The sequence below is a fragment of the Thamnophis elegans genome, chromosome Z (assembly GCF_009769535.1).
Source record: "Thamnophis elegans isolate rThaEle1 chromosome Z, rThaEle1.pri, whole genome shotgun sequence".
In the NCBI taxonomy this organism is placed as follows: domain Eukaryota; kingdom Metazoa; phylum Chordata; class Lepidosauria; order Squamata; family Colubridae; genus Thamnophis; species Thamnophis elegans.
Genome location: NC_045558.1, coordinates 10,471,391 through 10,498,659, shown reverse-complemented (window position 1 = coordinate 10,498,659; position 27,269 = coordinate 10,471,391). Strand labels below are relative to the sequence as shown.

The 27,269-nt window shown below is 39.5% G+C and overlaps 1 protein-coding gene across 1 annotated transcript in view; it reads right to left on the bottom strand.

Annotated features, from left to right (window-relative positions):
* Nucleotides 1-27,269, bottom strand: part of DPP6 (dipeptidyl peptidase like 6) — a 230,004-nt gene that overhangs the window by 163,360 nt on the left and 39,375 nt on the right. Inside the window, exons 4-5 of the mRNA XM_032234960.1 lie at nucleotides 3,565-3,659; nucleotides 1,476-1,550 (exon numbers count right to left, since the gene is read on the bottom strand). Coding sequence (XP_032090851.1) covers nucleotides 1,476-1,550; nucleotides 3,565-3,659 — 170 coding nt within the window. The remainder of the gene's footprint in view (nucleotides 1-1,475; nucleotides 1,551-3,564; nucleotides 3,660-27,269) is intronic.

Here is a 27,269-nt window from a genome sequence, read left to right as displayed (position 1 = left end):
TTTTCTGCCCTGTGCCCCTTCATTGTTGAAGACAGGTGCAGGCTGTTATGGATGAACCTGGTCTGCATCTCAAACTAAAGTGCAAATGGTTCCTATGGTCTGCATTTTTTTTTTTAACTGGAAATCCATTCATACTTTGTTCATACATCATTCAAAGGCTGTTCATCCCAAAGTGCATAGTTAAATGTCTATGGAGATCCTCAGCTATCCAGGTTGTGGACAGCCCCAAAGGTGCTTTTCCAGGAGGCAACTGGACTTTCTTGTTTTTCTTTGAAGATGTTTTGCTTCTTATCCAAGAAGCTTCTTCCAAACGAAACATCTTCAAAGAGAAACAAGAAAGTCCAGTTGCTTCCTGAAAATCCACCTTTGGGATAACCAAAGACCTGGATAACTGAGAATCTCTACAGACATTTAAACAAAGAAGTGTAAACGTTTTTGCAGCAAAGTAATAGTGCTACAGCAGTTTTTGTCTATCTAAAGAAGCTCAAATTCTGAGTTATGGGAGTTCCCATTAATCCTCCAGCCAATGGCTGTGTTGGTGGCACGTATGGAGCTGAACTTCCCAAGTGGAAGCAATAGGTTGTGAAGAGATAGTTTTATAGTTTTCATAACCAAAGGACCAACAATTGCTCGATCCACCAGTGATACCTTTTATATTTTGCTACATGCAGCCCATCTCTCTTTGTATAAATAGGGATTTCTCATCACATCTACTAAATCTAGTTCTAAAATCAATGGTGAAATGTATGCTATTGAAGAGTAAGGAAAATCTTCAAGTTGAAATCTACTCCTGATAATTCCATAGCCATGATTAGGCAATTTTCTCAGCAGATAGAGCCATTTTGGTACTCATTCCTAACTACGCATCGAGAGGAATCCACCAAAGTGATCAAGTGCCCAGCCAACAATTATATACCTATATTTTTTTCTAAATTATCCTTTAACTGGCATATATGTAAATGCTTCAGCAAAAATAAAAATTGTAGGACCATCTCTTACATATATTATCCTTTTGGAATAATTTTTCATGAGAGATGTCTCATTTTACCTTCTTTAAATTAATACTGTGTTTCCCTAAAAATAAGACAGGGCCTTATTTTCTTTTGTCCCCCGAAGTAAGCACTTGGCTTTATTTTTGGGGAGGTCTTATTATTTTTGAGGTGTAGGAGGTGGCAAGTGTGGTCACCTCATGGCTGCTGCTGTGTTGCAATATTTTGGGGAGGGCTGGGGAGGTCTTATTTTTGGGAAAACATGGTAATCCATCTCTCTCTTACCATAATGTTGCTATTTTTCCCTTCCTTTATGCTCTTATTTCCATTCCTTTAAGTTATTACATGCAATTATGTATAACGAAGTCCTGTCACATCAAGACCAATCATTTCAATAGGAATCTTTCTCTGGGGTAAAATTATACCTGTCACGTCAAGAAAACACCATTAAACTAAAAGCAAAATAAATACTGGCTGTTTACTTACCGGCACAATGTCATAGGCAAAGAGTCCATACTCTCTATCTGGTGAAACTTCGTATTTAATAGCTTTTATAGAAACCTGAAAAATAAAACAAAACCCAGCATTTCACATAAATACATTCTAATATTAATTTAATTTAATTGCCACTCTTCTCAGTACATGAAGTGACTCTGAGTGGCTTACAACGTTAAAAATAACAAAACAACACAAAAATACATATATAATAAAAATAAAACACCATAAAACTCAATATAAAAAAGAAATATGCTTGCATAACTATTACAACATGCCTAACATATTGGTATGTTTTCTAAAAACTGTAAGTATCTGCTTTATATTTTGATCCATCTTATAAGAGTTGATATTTGCTTTATGTGTGAAGTCCTGGGATTGTAACGGTCAGCTAAAACCGAATTTTAAAGGCCAAGCTCACATTTTTAAATTTAATATAATGGATGATGCACAGAACCCACAATGTGTGAGGTAAAATCTAGGTATCAAAGAAAATTAATTATGAAATTTAATACAAGGATATAAAATTTGTGTTTTTAGTCAGTAAGAAACCTCTAAGAATGCTTGACCAGGGAAGGTTTTATACAATGCCTTCCTTATTGTTCCAGAATGTAAGATACAGAATAAGAGGCTTAAAATTCCAGGATGTCAAATTCCAGTTCAATGAGAGGAAATAATTGCTAATAAAAAGAGAAGTTTAATAATGGAACCAATTATCTAGCAAGGTTATGGTTCACTTCTTCCTGGATGAGTTCAAGTGAAGTTAAATACCCATCCTTAGAGACTCTTTATTTTTGGATTCTGGAATTGAGCAAAGATGAAATGTATGGACCAATGTTAGTGGTTCTTAACCTTGGCAATTCTAACAGGTGTGGACTTCAGCTCCCACAATTCCCTGGCCAGCAAATGGGAGCTAGGGAATTCTGGGAACTGAAGTCCACACCTCTTAAAGTTCCCAAGGTTGAGAAACATTGGCTTATGTGATCTCTCCTACTATGTTAATATAAATATTGCAAAATAAAAATAAAAATTGGGACATTTAAAATTTCTAATTGAATTGGAAATAACATAGCAATAGCAACAGCACTGACTTATATATCACCCCAGTGCTGGGTGAGTTGCAATATCAGTGCTATTTGTGCACATTCCAGTAGATATAAGTTCCCTGAGGATGAGCTAAAGCATATGAGTCTGAAAGCTCAGAAGACTAAATTATGACTGACCAAATTTGGATCCTGCAATATTTTTTGTATGTTGCCCCCAACAATATGACTCCCCATTTTACTGACCTCTGAAGGATGGAAAGCTGAGTCAACCTTGAGGCCCGTCAGGATTGAACTCCTGGCAGTGGGCAAAGTCAGCCTGCAATAATGTATTCTAGCCACTGTACCAATGAATTTCTTGCAGAATTTATCACAATCTCCCCAGTGATGGGGTTAAAGCTGAATTATATCCTTTTTAAGTCTTATTTTTAAGGTTAGAAGGTTTAGGCTGAGCTCAGCAACTGTGAGAAACACATATCACCTGGACTCTGCTTTCAAAAGAAACTCATGACATGAGGACAAAGGTGAGAAGAATTGCATTTATTCCTTTTTAAAAAAATAAATAAGATTTTTCTTAGCCTATTATTTTTGATTGCCAGCTCTTCAATTTACAAGGAGAAGGGATTATATTATTTATTGCAAGTGTTTGGCTAAGTATATTTATGAATCTCAACTTCAACTTGGTAGAGTAGAATAGAGTAGAGTAGAATAGAGAAAGAATAGAGAATAGAATAGAACAGAACAAAATAGAGAATAGAAAATAAAATAGAAAATAGAATAGAATAGAATAGGGAATAGAATAGAATATTCTTTATTGACTAAGTGTGATTAGACTTTGTCTTCAGTGCCTAAGCCCTCAGTGTACATACATACATACACATATATAAAGCATATATAAAAATGTACATTTTTGTATTTTTCAGTATTGTTTCAGTTAGAATATTCAACTAAAGTTCAAGCAACTAAAGGCATGTTCTTTCTTAACCCAAGAGATAGACAGATGTACAACTCTGTAACCTATTCAAGGAGATACTCACAATGATTTTGTTTTCTATTAAAACTGTTGAATGGTTTGTTTCCACATTGTGCACTATCACTGAGCCATTCCGGTCTCTATAAATGAATTCTGTATCTAAAAGAGGAGAGAAAACAGAAGAAGAGGGTGATTTATATTTATTACATATGGGCCAGAGGATAATTAAGAGAGGACCTTGTTGTTGTTAGCTGCGTTAGTTGTGTCCGACCCATCTCAACCCCATGGACAATGTTCCTCCAGGCCTTCCTGTCCTCTACCATCCTCTGGAGTCCATTTAAGCTCACACCTACTGCTTTGGTGTCTCCATCCAACCACCTCATTCTCTGTGGTCCCTTTCTTCTTTTGCCCTCAGTCTTTCCCAGCATTAGGCTCTTCTCCAGTGAAAGGACCATAGCTTAGTGGCAAAACATCTCGCTTACTTTAATAAACGTCCAGGTCTACATTTATCACTTGCCATTTCCAACAAAGAGGATAAGAAAACAGAAGTGAAAGAAAAATTGGATACTAGGAAAAGGAATCACCAAACAAAACAGAAAATTTTGACTACAATTTTTCTGAACTAGGATGCTAGTTTCATTTGCTTTGGAGAGGACCAGTTCCACTTCCATACTAAGGACAGAGCTAACCTATGCTTAGAAGGCACTGGATAATGTCTACAATAGAGAAGCATCTTCAATTCCCAAGATTTCAGCTAGCATCAGTCACAGATTAGATATTTTAAATCAGATATATACTAACTCAGTTTTTAAAACATGTCATTATCCCACACTTCTATCAACACATATGTCCCAAATTATTAAGCGAACCGATTGTTTCTGGTGTGTTTCTTTTGCCAGAAACGGGAAGAAAACACTGGTTTCTGGCGGAAAAAAAAGTCATAACATGACTGGGGAACTTTGCAAACAGCCATAAATGCAGGCCAGTTACCAAGACTCTCAAATGTGTGTCTCATGACCAGTGTTGAAAATTCAAATCCAGGACATGAATACTGTTTTTGTGGTATTATATCTTAACTGGTTGCTAAGCAACTTGTCGTAACTCAAGGACTACCTGTAAATGGCATTAAAGTAATTTACTTTGAGATAAGTTCAACTCTTGGTAACTAGACATTCACATCCCTGTCATTTTTTGGGGGGGAAACACTTCAAAAGTGACTGCAATGGCGTTCTTCCAAGATTTACTTCAACTTCTCAAGTATATAATTCTGAGATTTCTTGGTATTTTCTCATCCTGGCATTAAGTAGGCAGAATCCTACTTAAGCTATTTTGAGATAAACCAAAGTTGGCTAGGTACTCTTAAACCCATACCAATTTTAAGGGAAATGAAAATAAAATGTGAAATTAAATGAGAGTTCATGTCCACAAGTTAATGTAACTTTTAGTCTCTCAGAAAGTAGAAAACCTAGCCATTCCATTTTGTATAGCAAACCTATACAATTTTGAGGAAAGCGAGCAACATGACCTGCAGAACAACTGATAGCCCATACATGAAGGTTTTAGTCCTGGCTGTGATACCAAAACTCCCCAAAATCTGTTCACATATTGTGTTTAATTATTTTGTACACATGGTGCAATAATATTCCTGGCCTTACCTGTGACTAAAGCAGCGCTCACTTTTAAAAATATATTTCCCTAATCTTGGCATTCTCCACATGTTTGAACTTCAACTCCCAGAATTCATAGCAAAGGCTCAGGAATTCTGGAAGTTGAAGTTCACAAACATCTGGACAATGCCCAAGGTAGAAAAGCTGTTTTCTAAAGATGTAAACCCTTACGTTACACAAAAAGTTTGTTTACACCCCAGGACAGTTTTTTTAGAGTGGAAAACTCCATGCCTCCTTGTTATATTCTGAGAAATGAAGTCCTTTTTCTCAAGATTTCATTGCCTTTGAGAAGTTAATAATATCCTCTCTTTAATAAGGAGAAAAATAAAATAAACCAGCATTGATTGGTTAGCCCTGCTGGTACAGTCAATTCACGTCATCAGCAAAGGGTTAAAAATTTAATGAAGAGCAAATTGGCTTGCTTTAAAGAAGCCAAAATTGATTGGCTTCATGACCCTAAGGAAAACACAATAAGCCTTTGCTAGTCTCCAAGTCTGTAATCATCTCAGTGTTCAGAACCAATGAATAATAGCTCTCCGTTCGTGTTTTGAAATCTGTGATTCATGTTATTGAAGCTGTATTCATTTTCACGGGGTGTCCCTCAATCAAAGACAGAAAGCAACGCAGCAGCCTTTGTCTGCAAATGAATTCTGTCCAGAAGGCCGATGAGAATTTCAGTCTGATTTATAGCTGTCATCAAAGCTGATAAAGGTCATCACTGAATCTCATTTTTTACTGCTTCCAATTTCTCCGGCAACTATTTGGAGCTTCAGATGCCCACTTCTTTAAGTAACAGTTATTTATTCCGGCTTGTATGGAGTAGATCACAAAAGCTCTCGACTGGACTGTTTTCCTCACTTTCAATTCCAGGGACGGGGTTGGGGGGATCTACTTCCACTTCTTTGCATTTCTCACAGGGCAAGCATTTCCTTATGATGGCAGGTCCTTGTATGTGAAATGTCACTCCAAGGGGAAGGACTTCTGGAGGCTACTATGTAGGGCTGCTGGCAGAAGGGTGAAATCGTGCAAATGGGGAAACTCTACACTGTATTCCCATGTTCTGCTCTTCAAAGAATGATTTCATTAATTAATGTCTGCTCTGACCTAGGCTTCCCCAAAAAGTACAAAGAAGATTCCTGGTCCCGACAAAACCCCTTTTATTAAACGGATGTGAATTGGTCTCATTCACATTCAGCAAAGGCCTAGTAAACAGTCTTTCAAAGGTCAAGTTATGGCCTTATCCCGCTTGGAAATATTTACATGGAAAGCTGCCATGTAAATATTTTCCAAATGAAGTGCTATGCAAGGAAAGACTTGGCACAGAGTCTCTGAGATTCACAGACAGATCTTCCCACCCCTGAAACCAACGAACACACGAATTGTTTCCTGCAAAAGCCCACTCCCCTTTTGCTCCTCTTTTATTTCCTATGGGAGGGGCCATTCACCATCCACCTGTGGCTTTACTCCCAAGTCGACCCTGATTTCTTAGCTGTTCTTTTCTTCTGGCAGTTCTGTGCGTGTGCACACTGGGAACAGGCTCCAGCTGTTCCTCTGCCTCACTGCTGTCTAGCTCAGAAGGCAGCTGAGAACTGCCAGATGGCCCTGGCCCCACCTCTGCCTCCGACGCAGAGCGCTTGTCCAAACCTTTCCCAGCCCCCAGGATTGGCCCATGTTCCTCCCCAATCTCCTCACTGTCTGACTCTGGCGGCCCACAACAATGTCTCGCTTGTCCGCAGCAACCTTTAATAGTGGGATGAAGTGAATTGTGGGTATGAGAAAGGTTGTTTACAAATTGCACTGTGGCCGTCAAGAATTCATTCACATTTTCTTCATGTTGCCAACTTCCTCCATGCAAATGTTAGCTCTGTCTCTTCCTTGCAAATATTACTCCTCTGAAGAAGATGAGAAAGCCTTGAACAGCATGATAAGAAACAGGTTTTCTTTTGCATTTCAGCACTCCAAGCTGAAACGTGGCAGAAATGCAAAGCACCTAAGACCAAGTCAAACATATTTTTCAGGGTGGAAGTGGCAGCTGCGTAGGCTTGTATGCTATCAGGCTTGACTGGACTCCATTGGTAGAGTGAGATTCAAAGAGCATACAATTCTGGGTTTGTAATTGGAGGGCAAACTAATTTGATTCAAAGTGCTTTGAGATCTGATGAGAAAAAGATTCTTCCCTACATTCTAATGGGGATGCATCATTTTCTACAGTGGTGCATTTCACTTTGTTTTACCGCTGGTTCGCCCCATGTGTGCATGCTCGCTTCATGCGCATCTTACGTGCATGCACCCCGCCTTCCACACACGCACATTGCTCATGTGTGTGCCTTCCGTGCATGTGCCCAGCCTAAAAGACGTGGCTAAATAGCGTGGCATAGAGCAAGGGTGGATGGGTGGGCCCACTCATGATCTCTGCTACTGGTTTGCCCCAACCGGTTCGAACCGGCTGAATACCACTTCTGATTTTCTAGCCGCTTCATATTTCGAGGAATGGGAAATAAAAGAGATGGGTGGAAGATCCTTTAGAAGACATCATCTAATTTCAGCTGGATATCTTCAAGTGTTTTGGTTGAAATATTTTCCCTGCACCTCTTTTTGGCTGACCTAAAAGATAACAACAATTTCCCAAATGGTTTAACTTATGCTAAATTAATACAAAAGGCAAGGTCTTACTTTTCCACATGCATTACTTAAAATGCCAGGTTTGGCATGTAGAGAATGATTAATGACTGCCAGTATTGTGCTGCCTCTGATCATTAGATTACCTATGGTGATAAGAGGGCTGGCAGAGCCAGTTGGCCAGATTGACATCACGCCCTGGAAAAGAACCCCTCATCAGCAGGGAGATTCAATTGTGGCAGGTTTCTGGCTTGTTGATTTTCAACATTAGTTAAATGGCAGAAGCAGATGATATCAGCAGAGCAGAAGGGCTAAAACATCTAATATTGACAGAGGAGAATGTTTGTAGTGCAGGGTTGAAATGAAGGGTCCTTGGTGCTCTCTGAGCTTGGTGGTTTTCTTGCAGAAGTTTCATTACCAAATACTGTGTTTCCCCAAAAGAAGGAGAGGGTCTTATTTTCTTTTGACCCCTGAAACAAGTGCTTGACCTTATTTTCAGGGAGGTCTTATTATTTTTTAGATGCAGGAGGCAGGAGTGTGGTCACCTCATGGCTGCTGTTGTGCTGCAACATTTTTTGGGGAGGGCTTATTTTAGAGTATGCTCTCGAAAGCCCGATTGGGCTTATTATATGGGGAGGTCTTATTTTCAGGGAAACAGGGTAGGTAACATCATCAATGCTAGTGGGGAGTGGGGTTTACCCTCATTATATTCTAGTAGCTTGCCCTGTTAGTGGTTCTTAGTGTTTCTTAGGTGGTTCTTTATTTAGGCTATTTACTGTTCTTATTTGGAAGTTCCTTGATTGGGGTATTTATTTCTTGACTGTTGGTCTGTTAATCTTAGTGTTAATCTACAACTGGGTATTGATTTCTGATGGGGAAATGTTTTGATGCCTTTTTGTTTCCTTTTTGGTTTGTTGAGTGTCTTGTTTGCATGGTATGTGGATGTTGTTTACATCTATGTGTTTATTGATGGTCTGTTTGTCAGAGTGCCAGGCTTCCAGGAATTCTGTAGCATTTTTGGACTTGGTTTGTTCTAGGATGTAAATTTGACCTCAAACTGCATTCTAGACTGGTCAACCTCAAGCCGATATTTAGAATGGAAAGAGCTGAATTTAATTTAATTTAATGAGGAATTTCAGCAATTCAAGCATGGGAGTACAAAGTTTCACCAGCACAAAAGAGAGCAAAATTATAATTTGTGAGCTGTGTTAAAAGAAGCTGAAAAATAAATGATGTCCAACAGAATATTAGCCATAATGGAAGACTGACAGGCAAAGCACTTAATAAGATGATACATATTATTGGTCAGGGGCCCATGGCACCATCTAATGTCACTATATGACCCAACCCCTTTTATCATTCTCCCTATGTGGAATTGGAAAACTGGCAGCCCAGGTTCAAGACCTGAGCTCCCCATCTTAGGGTGAGCTCCCTTCCTCACCCCAGCTCCAGCGAACCTAGCAGTTTGAAAGCATGCAAATGCAAGTAGATAAATAGGTACCCCTTCAGTGGGAAAGTAACAGGCTAGGTGATGCTTTGAAGTCATCTAATTTGATTTACTGCCTCAAAACAGGTCCAGATCTTGACCCATAAATCTGCTTCAAGGGAATGAGGGATTGAAACTTGATAAACTGACTGCACTCTGGTGACATTTTCCCCAAGCCTACAATCTAGCATCCTGCATGACTACATATTCTGCAATTTTCTTCTATTGTCCAGAGGAACCAACTATTTAGAGCAGGGGTTTCCAACCTTGGCAACTTTAAGACTTGTGGACTTCAACTCCCAGAATTCCCAAGCCAGCCATACTCATTTATGGTTTAGGAGACACCTGATTGCCTATTCTAATTTAGGCCTATCAAAATGTCTGATGCTGATTAAATCAGCATCTTGCTGCTTCCACACAGTTCCCCATATTTTCTTTGAAGATGAAATAATAATCAACGTAGAACATAAGTGCATAAATAGTAACCTGCCAAATGTGACTTTGGCCTTTTCAGTCCAGCAATTTGTTCTAACCACTGTACAAGGAAGCCCACAAGTCTTCCGGCAGATGGCCTTCAGAGGCAGTCTGACTGCCATCATTAGCATTGATCCCCAAGAGTTCTATGAATGGATGCAACCCATTTTTTGATGCTGGCCTCAATGGTCAGAACCACATTTTGTGGTAGGACTCGGAAAGATACAGGATGATGCAACTTAAGACCCGAGGATAGGGAGGAGCCATATATTTCATCTCTCCCATTTACAGCAATTCTATCCAGAACACGATTATATTTGTATAGGGTTAGGATATCATAGAATTCTTTATTGGCCAAGTGTGATTGGACAAACAAGGAATTTGTCTTTGATGCATAGGCTCTCAGTGTACATAAGGAGAATAAAATACATTCATCAACAATAAAAACATACAACACTCAGTGATAGTCAAGGTTACTAATAATCTATCAAATCATACTAGGAAACAAATAAAAACAATATAAATTGAAAGATACAAGCAAACATGGTTATAGTCATAAGTGGGGAGAAATTTATCATTACAATAAAATGATAAAGGTTTCCCCTGTCTCGTCTCTAGGGGGCAGTGTTCATCTGTGGTTTGTAGCCGAGGGAGTCATTGTTGTCTGAAGACATTTTCTGTGGCCATGTGGCCAGCATGGCTATACACTAAAGACACGTGCAATGCTGTTAACTTTCCACCAAAGTGGTACCTATTAATCTACTCACATTTGCATACTTTCGAACTGCTAGGTGGAAAGGCACAGAGATAGGAAAGGGAGCTCAAGCTGTTGCATGGAGCTTGGGTTTTGAACCTGTCAGCTTTTCTGCTCACAAGCTCAGCATCTTTAACCATTGAGCCATCATGCACACATCATTACAATAATCTTGCAGAACTGAAGAAGAGATGAGGAATACCAGGTGATCCTGCAAATTTAATCTACAGGTGAACATGTTGCCCTTTCACTATTGCTGCACTATAATTCCCAACAGCCTTACATTACAGCATAATTCATAATGAGGGATGATAGGAGTTGGTGATTCAGTTCCATGCCCTCCATCAATTATTCCATTATAGAGATTTGCTGTTCTCATTACGTGCCAGCAATAAAATATTATTCTTGTTTTTAATCAGGGAAGGCTAGCTAGGAAGCAGATACATTGCAATTCATACGTACAACGCCAACCCTCTTTTTAAGTAGGCTAAAAGGATTCATTATTCTGTCCATTGGACTATACATTTTAGAAAGAATTTTTAAAAAGTTGTTCAATCCAGACAGCAGAATGCAGAAATACACACCAGTTTTTAATTTTTTCTAAATTACCATGTTAGTATTAGACAGCACACTTGAACAAGGTACAGTTTGTTATAATTAAGCCTTTCCTTCTTACAGGAACCTGGAATTTTTGTGTTTAATTTCTCTTCCTACACAGGCCATTATGTTCTCAGTCCTTTGCTTCTATCCTAATCTTCTTTGCTCAATTTCTTTCATTTTCCTTTTCTTTAAGTGAAATGGAGGAAGGAAATGGAGCTTTAGATACTCAGTTTGCTGTAATTTACCTAAACAATGAACATCCCATCATATTGCCACATTAAGCAAGCTGAACATGTTTATTATGCAAGAAGTAGCTTTAATCACTATTTATTTTAATTCAGTGTGAGCTCAGATCTTTCATGTAGCAGTATTTGCGTGACTGTGTATCATTCAAGGTAAACACACATTCACACCAACAGTAATATTTCCTCTTGCTCCCCTTAGATAAACATCCTGGTTGACTTTCCATGTAGGTAATAAACTAGTACTGTAAACACCATGAAGTTCCAGCACAGGAGGGTCTAACAGTGGTGGGTTTCAATTTATTTTGCTATAGGTCTGCTCATGCATATGACGCTTCTGCACATGCACAGAAGCGTCTGGGTGGGTGGGTGGAGCCTCCCGTCACCGCCACTACTGGTTCGCCCGATCCTGGACGAACCGGCAGAAACCTCGATTTCATTGAGGACTGCATCAGAGTTGTGTTTGACTTCAACAGCTGGGGGGCGTGGCGAGCTCAACACCACTCATCGAGGCTCCATTTTAGGCCGCGACGGCCTCCTGGAGCCCTCTGCCAATGAAAACAAGAGTTTTTGCTGGCAGAGGGCTCCAGGGGGCTGTCGCTAGTGAAAATGGAGCCCAGGCGAGCAGTGCGTGGCCCTCCCAAGCTACATTTTCACTGGCAGAGACACAATGGGCTGGTCCTTCGTGGTTTCCAGGGCGGGCCCATGGGTCAGATTTAAGCGCCCAATGGGCTGGATCCAGACCAAGGGCCTTGAGTTTGACAGCTCTGCTCTAGCATAAAACACCTGCATATCACAGGTAATAAATATAACATAAGGATGTTATTATTACTCCACTAGATCGATTAGATCCCACAGATTAGACCTCCTCCGAATTCCATCCGCTGGCCAGTGTCGACTGGCGACTACCCGGAGGAGAGCCTTCTCTGTGGCTGCTCCGACCCTCTGGAACGAACTCCCCGTGGAGATTCGAACCCTCACCACCCTCCAGACCTTCCGCAAAGCCCTTAAAACCTGGCTGTTCAGACAGGCCTGGGGCTAAAGAACTGTTGCCCCCGTCTCGAATTGGTATGACTGTTGTGTATTTTAAATTATGTATTGTTTTTGTGTCGTTTTAATTTTCTGTTTGTATTCCCCTTCCCTGGTTGAGTTGTGAGCCGCCCTGAGTCCCCTTCGGGGGAAAAGAGCAGCATATAAATAAAATCAACATTCAACATTCAACATTCGTTATAGGGATTTTCCTATAATGCAGTTGAATGCAATGGTTGATAACCACATTTTGTGAACAGAATACTGCATACGATTTTAGAGGCATCTTAAACGTCTTCCAGTCCATGTCATAGTATCTTTTCATTCTAGCATCTTTTCTCTTATTCTTAAACCATCTGGTTTTTACACTGGAGTGTAATTGTTTAATTGTCTTCCTTATGGAAGAACAGTAAACTACTTCACCCCTTCCAAACATATTAGATTGCATATCCCACAAACTTCCACCATTATCCATGATAACAGAGGTTCTGGCAGTTGTAATCCCAAGAAATCCATAAAAATCGATGTATTTAGCTATTGGGGGTGGGGGTGGGGAATCAGGTTTCTGCAGGCAGCTCTGAATACTTAATAAAGATTTAACCACCAGTTGAAAGCTAAATCTTTTTATTTAGAAACCAAACATAACATTTGCATTTTAGGTACTGTTCATAGTTACTCTGCTTATTTGATAAAAGAATTCAAGACAGAAAAAAATTATGCACTGCTGAGTGTCCCATAACTCTGTATAGTTGCTATATAGCTAAACCAGGGGTAGAGGTGGTATTCTGCCAGTTCAACCCAGTTTGGGTGGAGGCAGGAAGCAGGAGGCTCTGCCCACCCACCCAGACGTCATCATAGACACTCTGTGCATACAAGCAAAGTGAGTGCACATCCCAGTTCTGAACCGGGAGCGACGGTAAGAGAAAACCATTACTGATCAGCGGTGTCAAAATCGCAGTGTGACATTGTCACATGACGTATGACTTTCCCCCCTTTGCTAAACTGGGGGTACGGGTGGCCAGAGCATGATGCATCTGACCCGCGGGCTGCGGGCTTAACACTCCCGAGCAGGGGTGGGTTTCGACTGGTTCGCACCGGTCCCTGCGATCCGGTTGGTCGCCGAACCCGGAAGTAATTTCCGGGAACGGCGAAGCCCCCCCCGTGCCCGCGCGCGCCCGCACACCCGCGCCCGCTCCTTACCCGGTTTTTACGAATTCTGCGCTTTCCACGCATGCGCAGAACGCATACAGCGCCTGCGCGATCCTCCAGGAGCAGCTGGAGCATCGTGCAGACGCTAGTACGCATGCGCGTGCCACGTGCGTGCGCGAGGACGCTGCGTGCATGCGCGAGGACGCAGCGTGCGTGCGCGAGGACGCCGCGTGCGTGCGCGAGGACGCCGCCGGCCTCGTTCCAACCGATCCAGTTGGAATGGGGCGAGAAACCCACCCCTGCTCCCGAGCTACATTATGGCTCTTATCATCCCAGCCTATCCAGTGCATCTCTTTCTTTAAGTATCATTCACCTTTCTACAGAGCTTTCTCTCGACCCCCAAACTCAATACTCATAACAATCTTTAAGATGTGGAATAAACTGCAGCTGAGAAACAACTATTGATTTGTCTTCCATGTTGCCAAGCTGCATCTCTCTTCAGGGCCTCTTCTGACTGACCGATCACATCAATGTCTTTCCTTGCTACCTTGCTTGACCTTTATAGTGAGTATCATTCAGTTATCATCTTTCAGAGAAAGCAAGACCCATCCTGTGTCTTCAGATTGGACTCAACAAAATTTGAAGAACAGGGACATAAAATGGCTGTGTTCAATCATCTTGACAGATTCTCCTGCACATCACTTTGATATCTCTTTGGTCTCTCTCTCTCTGCTTACTGTGAGATCTTTTCGTTGGAGGACTTTTGCTATAAATATTTCATCTGATTCAGATCTGATCATAGTTTCACTATTCACAAAAATCTTTAAGAAGAGTGTTTGCCAACTTTGGACAATTTAAGATATGTGGGCTTCAATTCCCAGAATTCCCCAGCCAGCATGAAATTCATGCAGACGCACTGAGAAACTTCTATTCCAATTGCAAAGACACTTTATCAATTCAATCTTTTTGCTGATTAATTTATTATTCATTAAAACTATGCAATCTTAGACTCCATTTTTCTATCCACTTCTGCAACTTCCTTTCTTCCTTCTTAAAGCTCCTTGTTGAAGCCAAGGTAGACTTGGAAGTGTAATGCCATCTATTAGCAAAATCATCGACACCAATTTCAAAATATATACAGATAAACCTTGACTTAACGACCATAAATTTTTTGTTGCTAAGGGAGTGTGAGTTTTGCCAAGAGGTGAAATCCAGCAGGTTCTGAAAGTTTCTGGAGAACCGGTAGCGAAAATTTTGAGTAGTTCAAAGAACCAGTAGCGGAAATTTTGAGTAGTTCGAAGAACTGGCAAATGCCACCTCTGGCTGGCCCCAGAATGGGGTGGGAATGGAGATTTTGCAGTATTCTTCCGTTGCCACGTCCACCAAGCCACACCCACCAACACGCCCACCAAGCCACGCCGGCAGAACTGTAGTAAAAAAAAAATGAATTTCACCTCTGGTTTTGCCCCATTTTACAACATTTCTTGCCCCAGTTGTTGAATGAATCATTTCAATTGTTAAGTTGGTAACATGGTTGTTAAGTGAATCTGGCTTCCCTATTGACTTTGCTTGTCAGAAGGTCACAAGAGGGGATCACATGACCCAGGGACACTGCAATCATCATAAATACGAATCAATTGCCAAGCAATTGAAATTTGATCACATGACCATGGGGACTAATGGTCGTAAGAGTGAAAAACAGTCACAAGTCACTTTTTTCAGTAACTTTGTAACTTGTAACTTTGAATGGTCACTACACAAACTGTTGTAAGTTGAGGACTACCTGTCCATTTATTTGAAGAACAATGAAAGAAATAATACAGAAATAAAATGAAGGAGATCATGTTTAGCATATGTTTACAGCAGTGTTTGTGTGGGTGTGTGGAGAGAGAGAGAGGGGGGGAGAAGAAGAAGAAGAAAAGAAGAAGGAGGAGGAGGAGGAGGAGGAGGAGGAGGAGGAGGAGGAGGGGGAATGAGAATATGCAGAATAATGAGTGTGCCCCATATTGGCCATCTTGCTTCCATGTCTATGGCTACCATCTACTTATGTTTATTATTAACCTATAGTCTTGCTTGAATCTCAGAAAATGTGAGATTGGCAATCCATGCTTGGGTTAAATAAGGAAAAGACCAACTTGGCATAGAAAACCAGCTAATTATTTTTAACTAACTGCAAAGCAGAGATTGTGTTCTGAATTCATTGGCTCATGTACCAGATGTCTGCTTGGCTCCAGCCTGGATTAAACCTTAGCCCACATGTTCCTAAAGTCACGATAATCAGGTTAATCGTGGCTCAGGGTTCTAGTTGTAGAACAAAAATAAAATAAAATCTTCATTGTTTAAATATTGTCAGGCTTCAACAGTTATCCAGAAGATAGAAGAAGGAGGGCAGGAGAAACCATTTATTTATGCAACAGATGGAAAGGAAGAATAAAGAACAACAGGGGAGAACAATGAAATGTTCTTCATGTTATGGAGCCTTCAGTTAAGGCCCACATCCTAACAATCTCAGTTGTGTTCCTGGAATAGTTCTCTACCAAAATTGGCAGAAAATTGCCTTTAATTCGCACCCACCCCCCATGCTTCCATCTACAAATATCTTCATGGTAATTGTCTATATCTGATCCATTTGTAGTTTTGGAATGTAAGATGTTGCAATCAGTTGCCTGAATTTCTACTGTTCTTTAGTTTATGGAGATTCTCAGTCATCCAGGTCATGGTTGTCCCAAAGGTGCTTTTTCAAGAGGCAACTGGACTTTCTTGTTTTTTCTTTTGAAGATGTTGCACTACTCACTCAAGAAGCTTCTTCAGCTCTGACTGGGTGGTGGGGAATGGAAGGATTCATATTCCTTGTAGACAGCTGGTCATTTGCATAATTTTAGAGTCGTTGAGGCCACTTGGAGGTTTATCTGTGTCCTCAAGGTCACCTGAGTTGTGCAAATGGGTGTAAGGAGGTCAAAGAGGCCACAATAATCCTTTGATCATTTTTGCTGCAGGTTGTTAAGCAAATCACAGGAATTGTTAAGTGAATCATGTGGTTATTAGGCAATAAATCCAGCTTCCACTTTTTGGGAAGCCAGCTGGGAAGGTTGCTTTCAAGATCACATGACCCTGAGTTGCTGCAACCATCATAAATGCATGTCAGCTGCTATGTAATTACCTGAATTTTGATCCCATGACAAGGAGGATACTACAACTATCATAAACAGGAGAACTGGTCATAAGTCCCTATTTTTCAGTGCTCTGTAACTTCGAACTGTGTTTAAAATGAATGATTGTAAATCAAGGACTTCCCACATTTGTTCCGTCAATCAGATAGTTGTCCACCTGAATCAGAACATAAATCTTTCTTTGAATTTTGTTCTTTAAACTCCAGTTCTTCAGTCTTCTTGACAGTTGGGGCTTTTAAAAAAAAATTTAATTGAACAAACACACAAAAAAAGAATAATTCTTCATTAAATCTTGTAGAAAGCGTGTCGATTGGTTACAGATAACTTTTGTGCATTTCTTCCACAGTCATTACTTATAGTTAATATTAGATTATACACTTTAAATAAAAAATCTTTGTATATCTTACTATTAATGTACCACAATTCGCATTTGGCTACAATTATTTGAACATGCTTTTACCTCAAATCATTCATACTTAAAGACCAACCACATAATGGCATTCATTAGCTATTTCAAAAAATCCTCCAATAACTTTACACCTTTATAACATCTTTTAAATAAAAGTCAATTAATAAAGTTTCTAAATCTCCCCCCCCCTTTCCCCCCCAACTCACTGTTTAGAATTTATATCCAAGTTACTTTTGCCAATACCATAGCATGTATATATTGTTAAACAATGACCATTAACATTTCCTTGTTATTATTATAATTGGCTAAAATTATTTACTATTTATGTCCCATCTCCTCTCGTCAGAACCCGACCTCCCCCCCAAAAAACCTTAAACCTTTATTACAAGATCTAAATAAAAAAATTTTAATAAAATTTTATAGGTCTTTTTTCCATGTCATAATTTGTAATTTATATCCAAATTTCTTTTACTAGATTACCATACATGTATATATCATTAAGCTGTATACATTATCATTTCCTTATTGTTATTATAGTTAATTAATTGTTAGCGAATAAACATTTGATAACAATCTAAAACAATCCAAGAGTTACAAAATTCCTACTTATTAATCACCAAAATCAACTGATTTTTTATTATTAACTTTCATTGTCAACCTGTATCTTTCCAGTAACAAAACAGTCTTATCTCTCTTGCCAATTGTGGTGTCAGTCTTCTTTTTATCTCCTTTATAAGGTTTTTATAGACTTCTCTCCGCACTTCGTTGCTTGAAGGGTCTCTCAAATAATCTCATTGCCCACCAGTTGCTACTAAAATTAGTTTGTCTTTGGTTGTCAATCTTGCTTCTGAAAAAATTTCTCTTCTTATGTCTATCATCATTAGTATTTTTTTTTCCTTCTGTGTCCTGGAATCTGGGGTAGAGCTCCAATTCATCGAATTCCCTTTTCCATATTCCCTTCTTTCTACTTTCATCCACATTTGCTCCATTAATAAATTCATCTATTGTCTTATTTTTATCTTCTATATCTTCATTCTCCCCTTTAATTTTTGGAGCTCCAACCCCATCATCTTTTGCTGTGAGGAAGACTAGCCTTTCCAACTTCTTCTCAATTCTAAAAAAACTAATAGCAACTGCCACTCTAGCCTTCCATGCCTCTTTTATTTTTTATTTTAGATTGACTTGAACAAAAGTTCTTTTATGCTCTTCAAAGGAGAAGGGTTCTGTTTCCCCCCCTTTCTTTTCCCTGCCAAAATAGTTCTCAGAGGCCCCTGTGAAAACAATTCATGCCCTTGGCTCTTTATCAGTTTCTGTAAACAAGTGGCAAACCCTTCAGCTACAAAGTTAGTAAAGTCAAATAAGGAAAAAAAAGAGATACACTGTTTCAAAAACCCCAGCCTCTGACCTCCGAGTGCAGTGTGCTAATTTTTCACCTTCTAATATTTATCTCTGGCTTATAGGAAACAAAGTTCTTTAGATTTCTTTTAGTGAGATTTAATAACAAGTAATAGGAAGAATTGTTAAAATAAGAAGGAAGGTTTTAATCCAGAAGTCAAAAAATAAAGCAACAAAAAGCAGAAAATCAATCCGTTCACTTTAAGAGGAGAAATGAAAAACGTTGCGAGCACTTCAATCCACAAAGAATAGTTACAGAGAAAAAAAAACTTTTCACAGCAATTCAATTAAGGTTATTTCACCACTCAGTTCTTTTGCTTAAGGATCTAATTTGGCTTTAAAGAAACATTTCTTTGGGCAGTCTTTAGCAAAATAGAAAAAAGTACCTCACCAGATGGACTCACTTTCTCTTTTCACTTCCTTCCTTCCGGAACATCCTGATTCCATCAGCTTGGGGGTTGCCTGTTTACCACCGGCTTGAAGCACTTCCCTTGGGTCTATCAGGGACTTTGCGATGTCCCTGAGACCAGCAAAGCTTTGTCTTCCTGATCACTGTCTCTACAGGACAGGTCTCAATGGAGTGTCCAGCGGCAAAAGTGTCAATGGCGGTCTCGGAGTATCAAGACAGCACGTTGTGACATCGCGATGTGGCTCCTCCTTCCTCAGCAGTTGGGGCTTTTTGATCACTCTTATATTAACTGCCCCCTCCTGACTTCCCCCCAATTTCATTTGCTTAACATACCCAGATTTTTAAATCTTTCCCCTTCTCTTTCTTAATGGTATTTACTTTGTGTGTGTCTGTTTGTGTGTGTGTGTGTGTGTGTGTGTGTGTGTGTGGTGTTTGTGTGTGTGGTGTGTGTCTGTGTGGTGTGTGTGTGGTGTGTGTGTGTCTGTGTGGTGTGTGTGTGTGTGTGTGTGTGTGTGGTGTATGTGTGTATGTGTGTCTGAATACCAAGCCAATTCTGCAAACATTATGATAATGACCTACTCAGATTAGTTTGAATGTAATTATGATAGGTGCTTGAAACACATAGATTTATCACAAAGAAGCTTTTCATTAACAATATTTATCCCTTACTGAGTGCCTAATTAGCTTTTTACATAAAAATGTGCAGATTATTTTTCCCCCAATTCAAAAAGACTGCATTGAAGGAAAGCAAGACAGAAAGTGAAGGGAAATGTAATAGGACCCATTAGGATTCTATTAGAATTCTATTCTATTTCCTGTGAGGACACAAAAGATCAGACAGAAACCGTAGCTTTGAATGAACAAATGCAGAGATATTTTTTTTTAGGATTTCATTTTTTTTTAGAAAGAGAGAGAGTGCAAGGATGGAGGCTTTTCATGATTACGTGCAAAAGCATAGTACAGAATAAGAAATAAATTGGAAAGGGGATATACATGATTGCTAAGTCCTTCCAAAGGAAACAGATATGAAAAATAATGAACACAAAGGCAGTGAAAATTCTTTTAAAGCTAAGAATAAAAAGGAATGGGTGACATACATGCCTGCTTGCAAACCAAGAGATTTGCTTTTAAGGGCTTGTTAGCCAAGCTCTTAGATTCTACCATGTTTTTGCTTCAGAGATCAACACCTATGAGGGTCACACTTTCCTGAAGTTCCAAACTTCGAGGATCACAGAAAATACTCAGATTTTGGAACAAAACTATAGTTGAGAACAACATCCAAAGAATTGTGATGAAAGAACTGATTGTCAATAGCAGTCTAATTTGGGACTGGAAAAGCAAAGTTCCTTTTACTTGAACAATGATTTATTATTTCTCCAGGAGATAATTTCCTGTGTGTGGGATTCATCTTTCAAGTCTCAACACAAAACAACGTCTCTATTTCTATCCTGTTTCTCCAAAAATAAGACTGGGTCTTATATTAATTTTTGCTCCAAAAGACTCATTGAGGCTTATTTTCTGATTAGGTCTTGTTTTCTGGGAAATACTAAACGCATTCGTCTGGTTCACATATCTTAATTGGGTCTTATTTTGGGGGTAGGACTTATATTATGAGCATCCTGAAAAATCATGCTAGGGTTTTATTTTGGGGAAAACAAGGTGCTGCCATCCTAAAGGGAAAAAAATCTTAATTTGAAAGCAAGGATAACTATGATTCTCCCATCTCATCTGACACAGTGAAATACAAACTCACTAACTTTAATAGCTGTCTTACAAAAACACTCCCACAAATGTTGTGGTTGGGGACAAAAGTCTTCAGAGGAACTGATGAGAATGAGAACACATTTGCAAAACTTATTGATGAACAACTGAAGAAAAGAATTTGGGCCCGTAACAACTTTGTAATAATGTAATCTTATCCATACCTATTTAAAAGTAAGCCCCACTGAGTTTAATAAGATTATTTCACCATCTACTGTACGTCTGTCTAGAACTGCTGATCGGATTTGCATTTAAGGTAGTCCTTGACTTCTAACCATTTGTTTAGCATTGGAAAAAGAAACCTATGATCGGTTTCACACTTACAGCCCTTCATAATAAATACACAGTGTTTAGTTTTTATTAGCAAGTATTTATTTCACTAGTATATTTTGATACACTCATTGTTTCCTTATACTTTTAGTTGTGCGTGCCGTCTAGAGGAACATATGTGTGGTGGACAGCTATGTAAGTGGAATAAATCCATAAAAAAGTAGCAATTTCTAAACTTCTATATTTGTCAATATTGTGGTTTTACTGAAATGCTATCAATGTTATAGTTCTAAAACTATACTGTTTTTGTATGCATATGTTGTCAGTGATGATGCGAATAGGGAGAAGATACAGAATTTCCTAATTGTTTTGTGTTTATTTATTTATTAAATTTCTACACCACCCAAGCTACCTAAGTGACTCTGGGCAGTTTATAACATCAAGAGCTGCAGATTAAATGTAACATAGTTCCTTGGCTTAAAATTTAATTGATCCCAGAATTATAGTTGTAAATCAATGCATCCCACAACTGGATCCAATTTTTTTTTTTTTACATTTTTTTGTAGCGGCATTAAGCGAATACTACAATCATTAAACACATCAATTTTTACCAATGAGTGGGGTATTTTTTATTTGTTTTGCCAGACAAACAAACACTGCAAAACGGCAAATCACAGTAATGTAATCACATCACATCACGCAGGCTGCAAAGGTTGAGCCAGCTGCTAAGGGACCACATGTGTTCATATGATTATAGGAGTGTGTATGTGTGTGTGTGTGTGTGTTTGTATGTCCACTGTAACTCTGAGAATAGGTTGTAGTTAAGCGTCTGTCATAACTTTCAACGGTTGTTAAGCATCAAGGACTTCCTGTACATTTCACAACATCAACCCTTGAAGTTGAAACATAATAATCTTCAATGATGGGTGAAGAAAGCAATTCACAGGTATGAATCATGATTAAATTCAACAGAAGTTCAAAGGAATAGATCCAGAATTTTCTCTTTTCTTCTTTCTTTCCTCTCCCTCTTCACTTTCCTCTTAAGTCAAGTCCATGTTTTTTTGCAACTAGTAATTCTGCAGCCAATTGACTTCCCTTTGCTCTAAATCCTCCTTCATCAGTTATCTGGCCTTTGAAAAACTGGCCTTCCTTCCAAAGTATTTGCCCTTTGACTGTGGTAGGCTCAAACAAAAGTGATTTATAAAGTGGCACCCTTCTGAACCCCTATCATACCTTGCACATACGTGCTATTCGTTCCCGACTCTAGGGGACAGTGCTCATAGCAATAGCAATAGCAATAGCAATAGCAGTAGACTTATATACCGCTTCATAGGCCTTTCAGGCCTCTCTAAGCGGTTTACAGAGAGTCAGCATATTGCCCCCAACAATCTGGGTCCTCATTTTACCCACCTCGGAAGGATGGAAGGCTGAGTCAACCCTGAGCCGGTGAGATTTGAACCGCTGACCTGCTGATCTAGCAGTAGCCTGCAGTGCTGCATTTAACCACTGCGCCACCTTGGCTCATCTCTGCCAGCGCTGTCCAAAGACATCTCCGTGGTCATGTTGGCCGACATGACTAACATGGAATGCTGTTCCTTTCCGACCAAAAGCGGTCCCTATTTTTCTACATGCTTACGAACTGCTAGGTTGGCAGAAGCTGGGAGAAGTAACAGGAGCTCACTCCATTACGCGGCACTAGGGATTTGAACTGCTGAACTGCCAACCTTTCTGATCGATAAGCTCAGCATCTTAACCCACTGAGCCACCACATCCCTATCTAGAAAGAACCCCTAACCTTAGGGGTTTTAATCCAATTTTCACAATATTGAGATGACAAATAAGATTCAAAATCAACCTAGCTGAGGCTCTTACAGAGCCAGGAAAAGGTTAATTCATTTTAACCACTTCTAAAAGAACTCCTGCTGCTTTCTCTGTGTAGGAAGAGTACAATCATATTGCATCTCATACGATGCCTATTTTTCTATCTAGCAGCTGTCACTCCCATGGAGAGGAAACTGTGAGCAGACCTCCACGTACATGTTTTCAGGATTGGCTAGAGCACCAGAGGAAGCAGATGGCAATGCAATTCACTGATATACCACATCAAGTAGAGCAAATTCATAACGATTACCCAAGGAGCTTTGGACAGCATTTGGGTTGAGAAACCAGCTGGAGCATCCTCACTGAATGATAGTTGTTATTCCAAACCGACAAAGACCAAGTGATTTCAAGCAGCTCAACTCCTCCTAGATGATGAGAGAAGATCACCTTTCAATCTCAAACACCTTTCCCCCGCCAGTTATTTTCCATTTTGTCGCAATCCAGGAAACCCAGACCTTCCTTGGAGCAATGCAAGCTTTCAAACAGAGCCACCATGGGCACCAAAAGTTGGGAAAACTGCATTGGCAAGGTATAAATTTTGACTGAATCCCATAGATGATGTCAAGCTGCTGGTTGACACCATCAGTCAGATTTATCAGCAATTGTTGACATAAGGGAACATTAAAGATAAAGGTTTCCCTTGCACAAATATGCTAGTCATTCCTGACCCTAATGGGCATTGCTCATCTCCATTTCAAAGCCGAAGAGCCAGTGCTGTCCGAAGACGTCTCCGTGGTCATGTGGGCAGCATGACTAAACACTGAAGGTGCCTGGAACACTGTTACCTTTCCACCAAAGATGGCCCCTATTTTTCTACTTGCATTTTTGCATGCTTTCAAACTCCTGGGTTGCAGAAGCTGAGCCAAGTAACAGGAGCTCACCCTGTTATGCAGCACTAGGGATTTGAACTGCCAAACTGCCAACCTTCTGATTGATAAGCTCAGCATCTTAGCCACTAAGCCACCACGTCCCTTAAGGGAACATTGGGTATGACTTTTAAAACAAGCTTGCGGCAGAAGATTATTAAAAAAACAGGTTATGCAACTGTGACAGGCTGCAATTATATTGGACAGAGTACATATATGAACTGGGGTAATGATCTTCGGATAGGTGGAAAATGCCTCCTTGGTCCAGTCTAACTGTAGTAATGCAGAAAGAATTTAAATTGTTTTCGATATATATGTATACAGTTTCCCTGAAAATAAGACCTCTGCGGATAATAAGCCCAATTGGGCTTTTGAGCGCATGTGCTAAAATAATCCCTCCCCCCAAAATAAGCCCTCCCTGAAAATATTGCAACACAGCAGCAGCTCTGAGGGGACGATGATTGCCTGTACCTCAAAAATAATAAGACCTCCCCAAAACTAAGGCCAATAGCTTATTTGGAGGGGGGTGTCAAAAGAAAATAAGACCCTGTCTTAATTTGAGGGGAACATGGTACATAGAAAATTCTCGTACTGCTGATTCTGGCCATAGAGACCATACACAACATCCTGATTCCTACTTTCCATTCTCAGGGGGATCATGAAATGTAGCATAATTCTTAATTCAATTCAAAGCTGAAAGGACCCTGGGGTGGAGTGTGGGAAATGGTGGGGTGTTTAAACCAGAACAGCTAAAACCCATATTCTGTTTTGTTTTTGTTATTGTTGGGAAGAAATTAAAAACAACAACATGTCCTTACTGTTGGTGGAGAGAGCAGGGACTTACTTAATGGCTCTCTCTAGGTTTAGAAGGCATTTCCCTCGTTCAGTTTTTCCCTCCAACCTCTAGATTTTGCTAGTTATTTTCAAGGCAATTTCCCTTTTCCTCCCTGGAAAAGTGGGAGATGATTTATTCATATTTGCCTTACAGACAAATTGCCTTGCAGACCTTGATAACATGAGCTTTTCTCCGCCATAGTTTCTGGTACACTAATGAACATCAATTGGGTCAGACTGGAGGATATAATGTATGGGTAAGCAGTGCTTTGCCTGATAGGAAAGAAACTTTTCGGACCTAGGAACCATCAGCTGAACAAGAAGAAAATGTTGTCTGCAGAAATCACAAAAACAAAATGTTGTCTGCAGAAATCACAAAAACAAAACAAAACAAAACAAAAACCCACAACCTACAAATGGCCAAATTTAATCTGACCTAGAGGTTCTTGAAAGAAAAGTTCCATGCAATGTAACACAGTTTTTAAAAAATACATCAACTGATGTAGCCCTATTATGGAAGTAAATCGGGATTGGATGAGTCGAAATGAGATGCTATGTGGTGAAAGGAAGGAAGGAAGGAAGATAAAGAGAGAAAAGAGAGCGGAAGGAAGGAAAAATATAAAGAATGAGTGAGAAAAGAAGGGAGGGAGGAGAAATATAAAGAGAAAGAATGAGGAAGGAAGGCAGATAAAGAGAGAAAAGAGAGAGGAAGGAAGGAGAAATATAAAGAAAGAATGAGAAAAGAAGGAAAGGATTGAAGGAAGAAGAAACAGAGAGAAAAGAAAAAGGTAGGAAGGAGAAATATAAAGGGAAAGAATGAGGAAAGAAGGAAGGAAGAGAGAAAAGAGAGAGGAAGGAGAAATATAAAGAAAAAGAGAAAAGAAGGAAGAGAGGAAGGAAGGGACATAAAGAGAGAAAAGGAAGAGGAAGGAAGGAGAAATATAAAAAGAAAGAGTGAGGGAAGAGAGGAGGGAGGGTGGGAGGAAGGAAGGAAGGATGGAAGGGTTAACTTGATAACTGATTAGTGTTCTTCACCTCCAAAGCTTGGAAACTGACAGCAAAACCCCTCCCCCACACACACAATCTATGGTTTATTGTTGAATTAGCTACACAATGAAAAACTAGCTATGTGTCATTTTGATTCAGGTGAAGTCTTTATTATTGTTGTTGAATTGTTGGGAGTATCAAGGCTTTTTAAAAGGTGATAAAGTACCATAGGGAGCAATCCACAAATCACTCATGTCCTGCCCACACATTAAACACAATAAAGCTTCAGCGATTTTATTTTTTTAAAAAAATTCAGTAAGGCTCCGTTACATAAAGAAATGCAGGATAACTTACCTTAAGTACTATGGGGAAAAAAATATAGGAACATATACATTGGTCTGCATGTATGCACACACCAACAAATGCCAGTTTGCAAACTTGCCATCTTGTCATGGTTATAGCCACTTACAAGCCAGGAAAAGCACAGGAATCTTGGCTTATGGAATTCTTGCCAGCTAGAATGGAACAGTGCAATGTAAGAGCTTCTATCCAATTACTTCTCCTAAGGATTTCTTCCCCTTTCAACTAGAATTTTCCTTCTCAACTTTTTTGGATTTCTCCCCCCCCCCCAACACTAACTTAGACCCTGTTCATTTTTCACCTTGGAGCCCCCTATGTAATTTAAAAAGTTCCCTAATATAACTCTTGGATTTTTTTAAAAATAGTTATCTATCATAAGTTCAAGACAAATGATGTACCATTTATCCATGGAATACTTTGGTCTTCTGTAATTAGTAAGCACTGAGAAGAGGTGAGTTGTTAGATCATAACCTCATAGTCTCAAAGGTGCTTTTTAAAAAAGGCATAACCTGATAGTTTCAAAGGTGCATTTTCAAACTGGAAGAAAAAGTTTTGCTTCTCATCCAAGAAGCTTTATCAGTTCTGGGTTGATGGTGGGGGTGATGGAAAGATGTTTAGACTCTAGAAAGTGCAGAGAAAAGCAACAAAGATGATTAGGGGACTGGAGGCTAAAACATACGAAGAACAGTTGCAGGAACTGGGTATGTCTAGTTTAATGAAAAGAAGGACTAGGGGAGACATGATAACAGTGTTCCAATATCTCAGAAGCTGCCACAAAGAAGAGGGAGTCAAGCTATTCTCCAAAGCACTTGAGGGTGGAAGCAATGGGTGGAAACTGATCAAGGAGAGAAGCAACTTAGAACTAATGAGTAATTTAATCAGTTGAACAACTTGCCTCCAGAAGTTGTGAGTGCTCCAACTTCTGGAGGCAAGTTTTTAAGAAGATGTTAGATAACCATTTGTCTGAAGTGGTGTAGGGTAAGCAAGACTAGCCTAAGCAGGATCTCCAGGGTCTCTTCCAACTTTGTTATTCTACTCTATTCTATTCTATTAGTTCTGACAGAAGCTAAATGTTTTCTTGTTCTTCCTGAAGGAAAAAAAAAAAAAACCACAGTCCAGTTCCTTTTGAAAAAGCATGTTTGAGACAACTATGACTTGGATGATTGAGAATCTCCACATATATAACGTGATAGGTTTTTCTCCTTAATTAATTAAAAATCTGTAAAAGAAAATGTCACTAACCCACAACCAAAAGCCCAGAAATATTTTAGACAGTTACCTACATAGGACTGTGGATTTTATGAGCATAGTCTCAATCTGACTTCTTATTTTATAGCCAGATGCAAAGATTCACCCACACATATTGGCAAGGACAGTAGCTTTTCTGTTTTGAAAAATGGAGATATT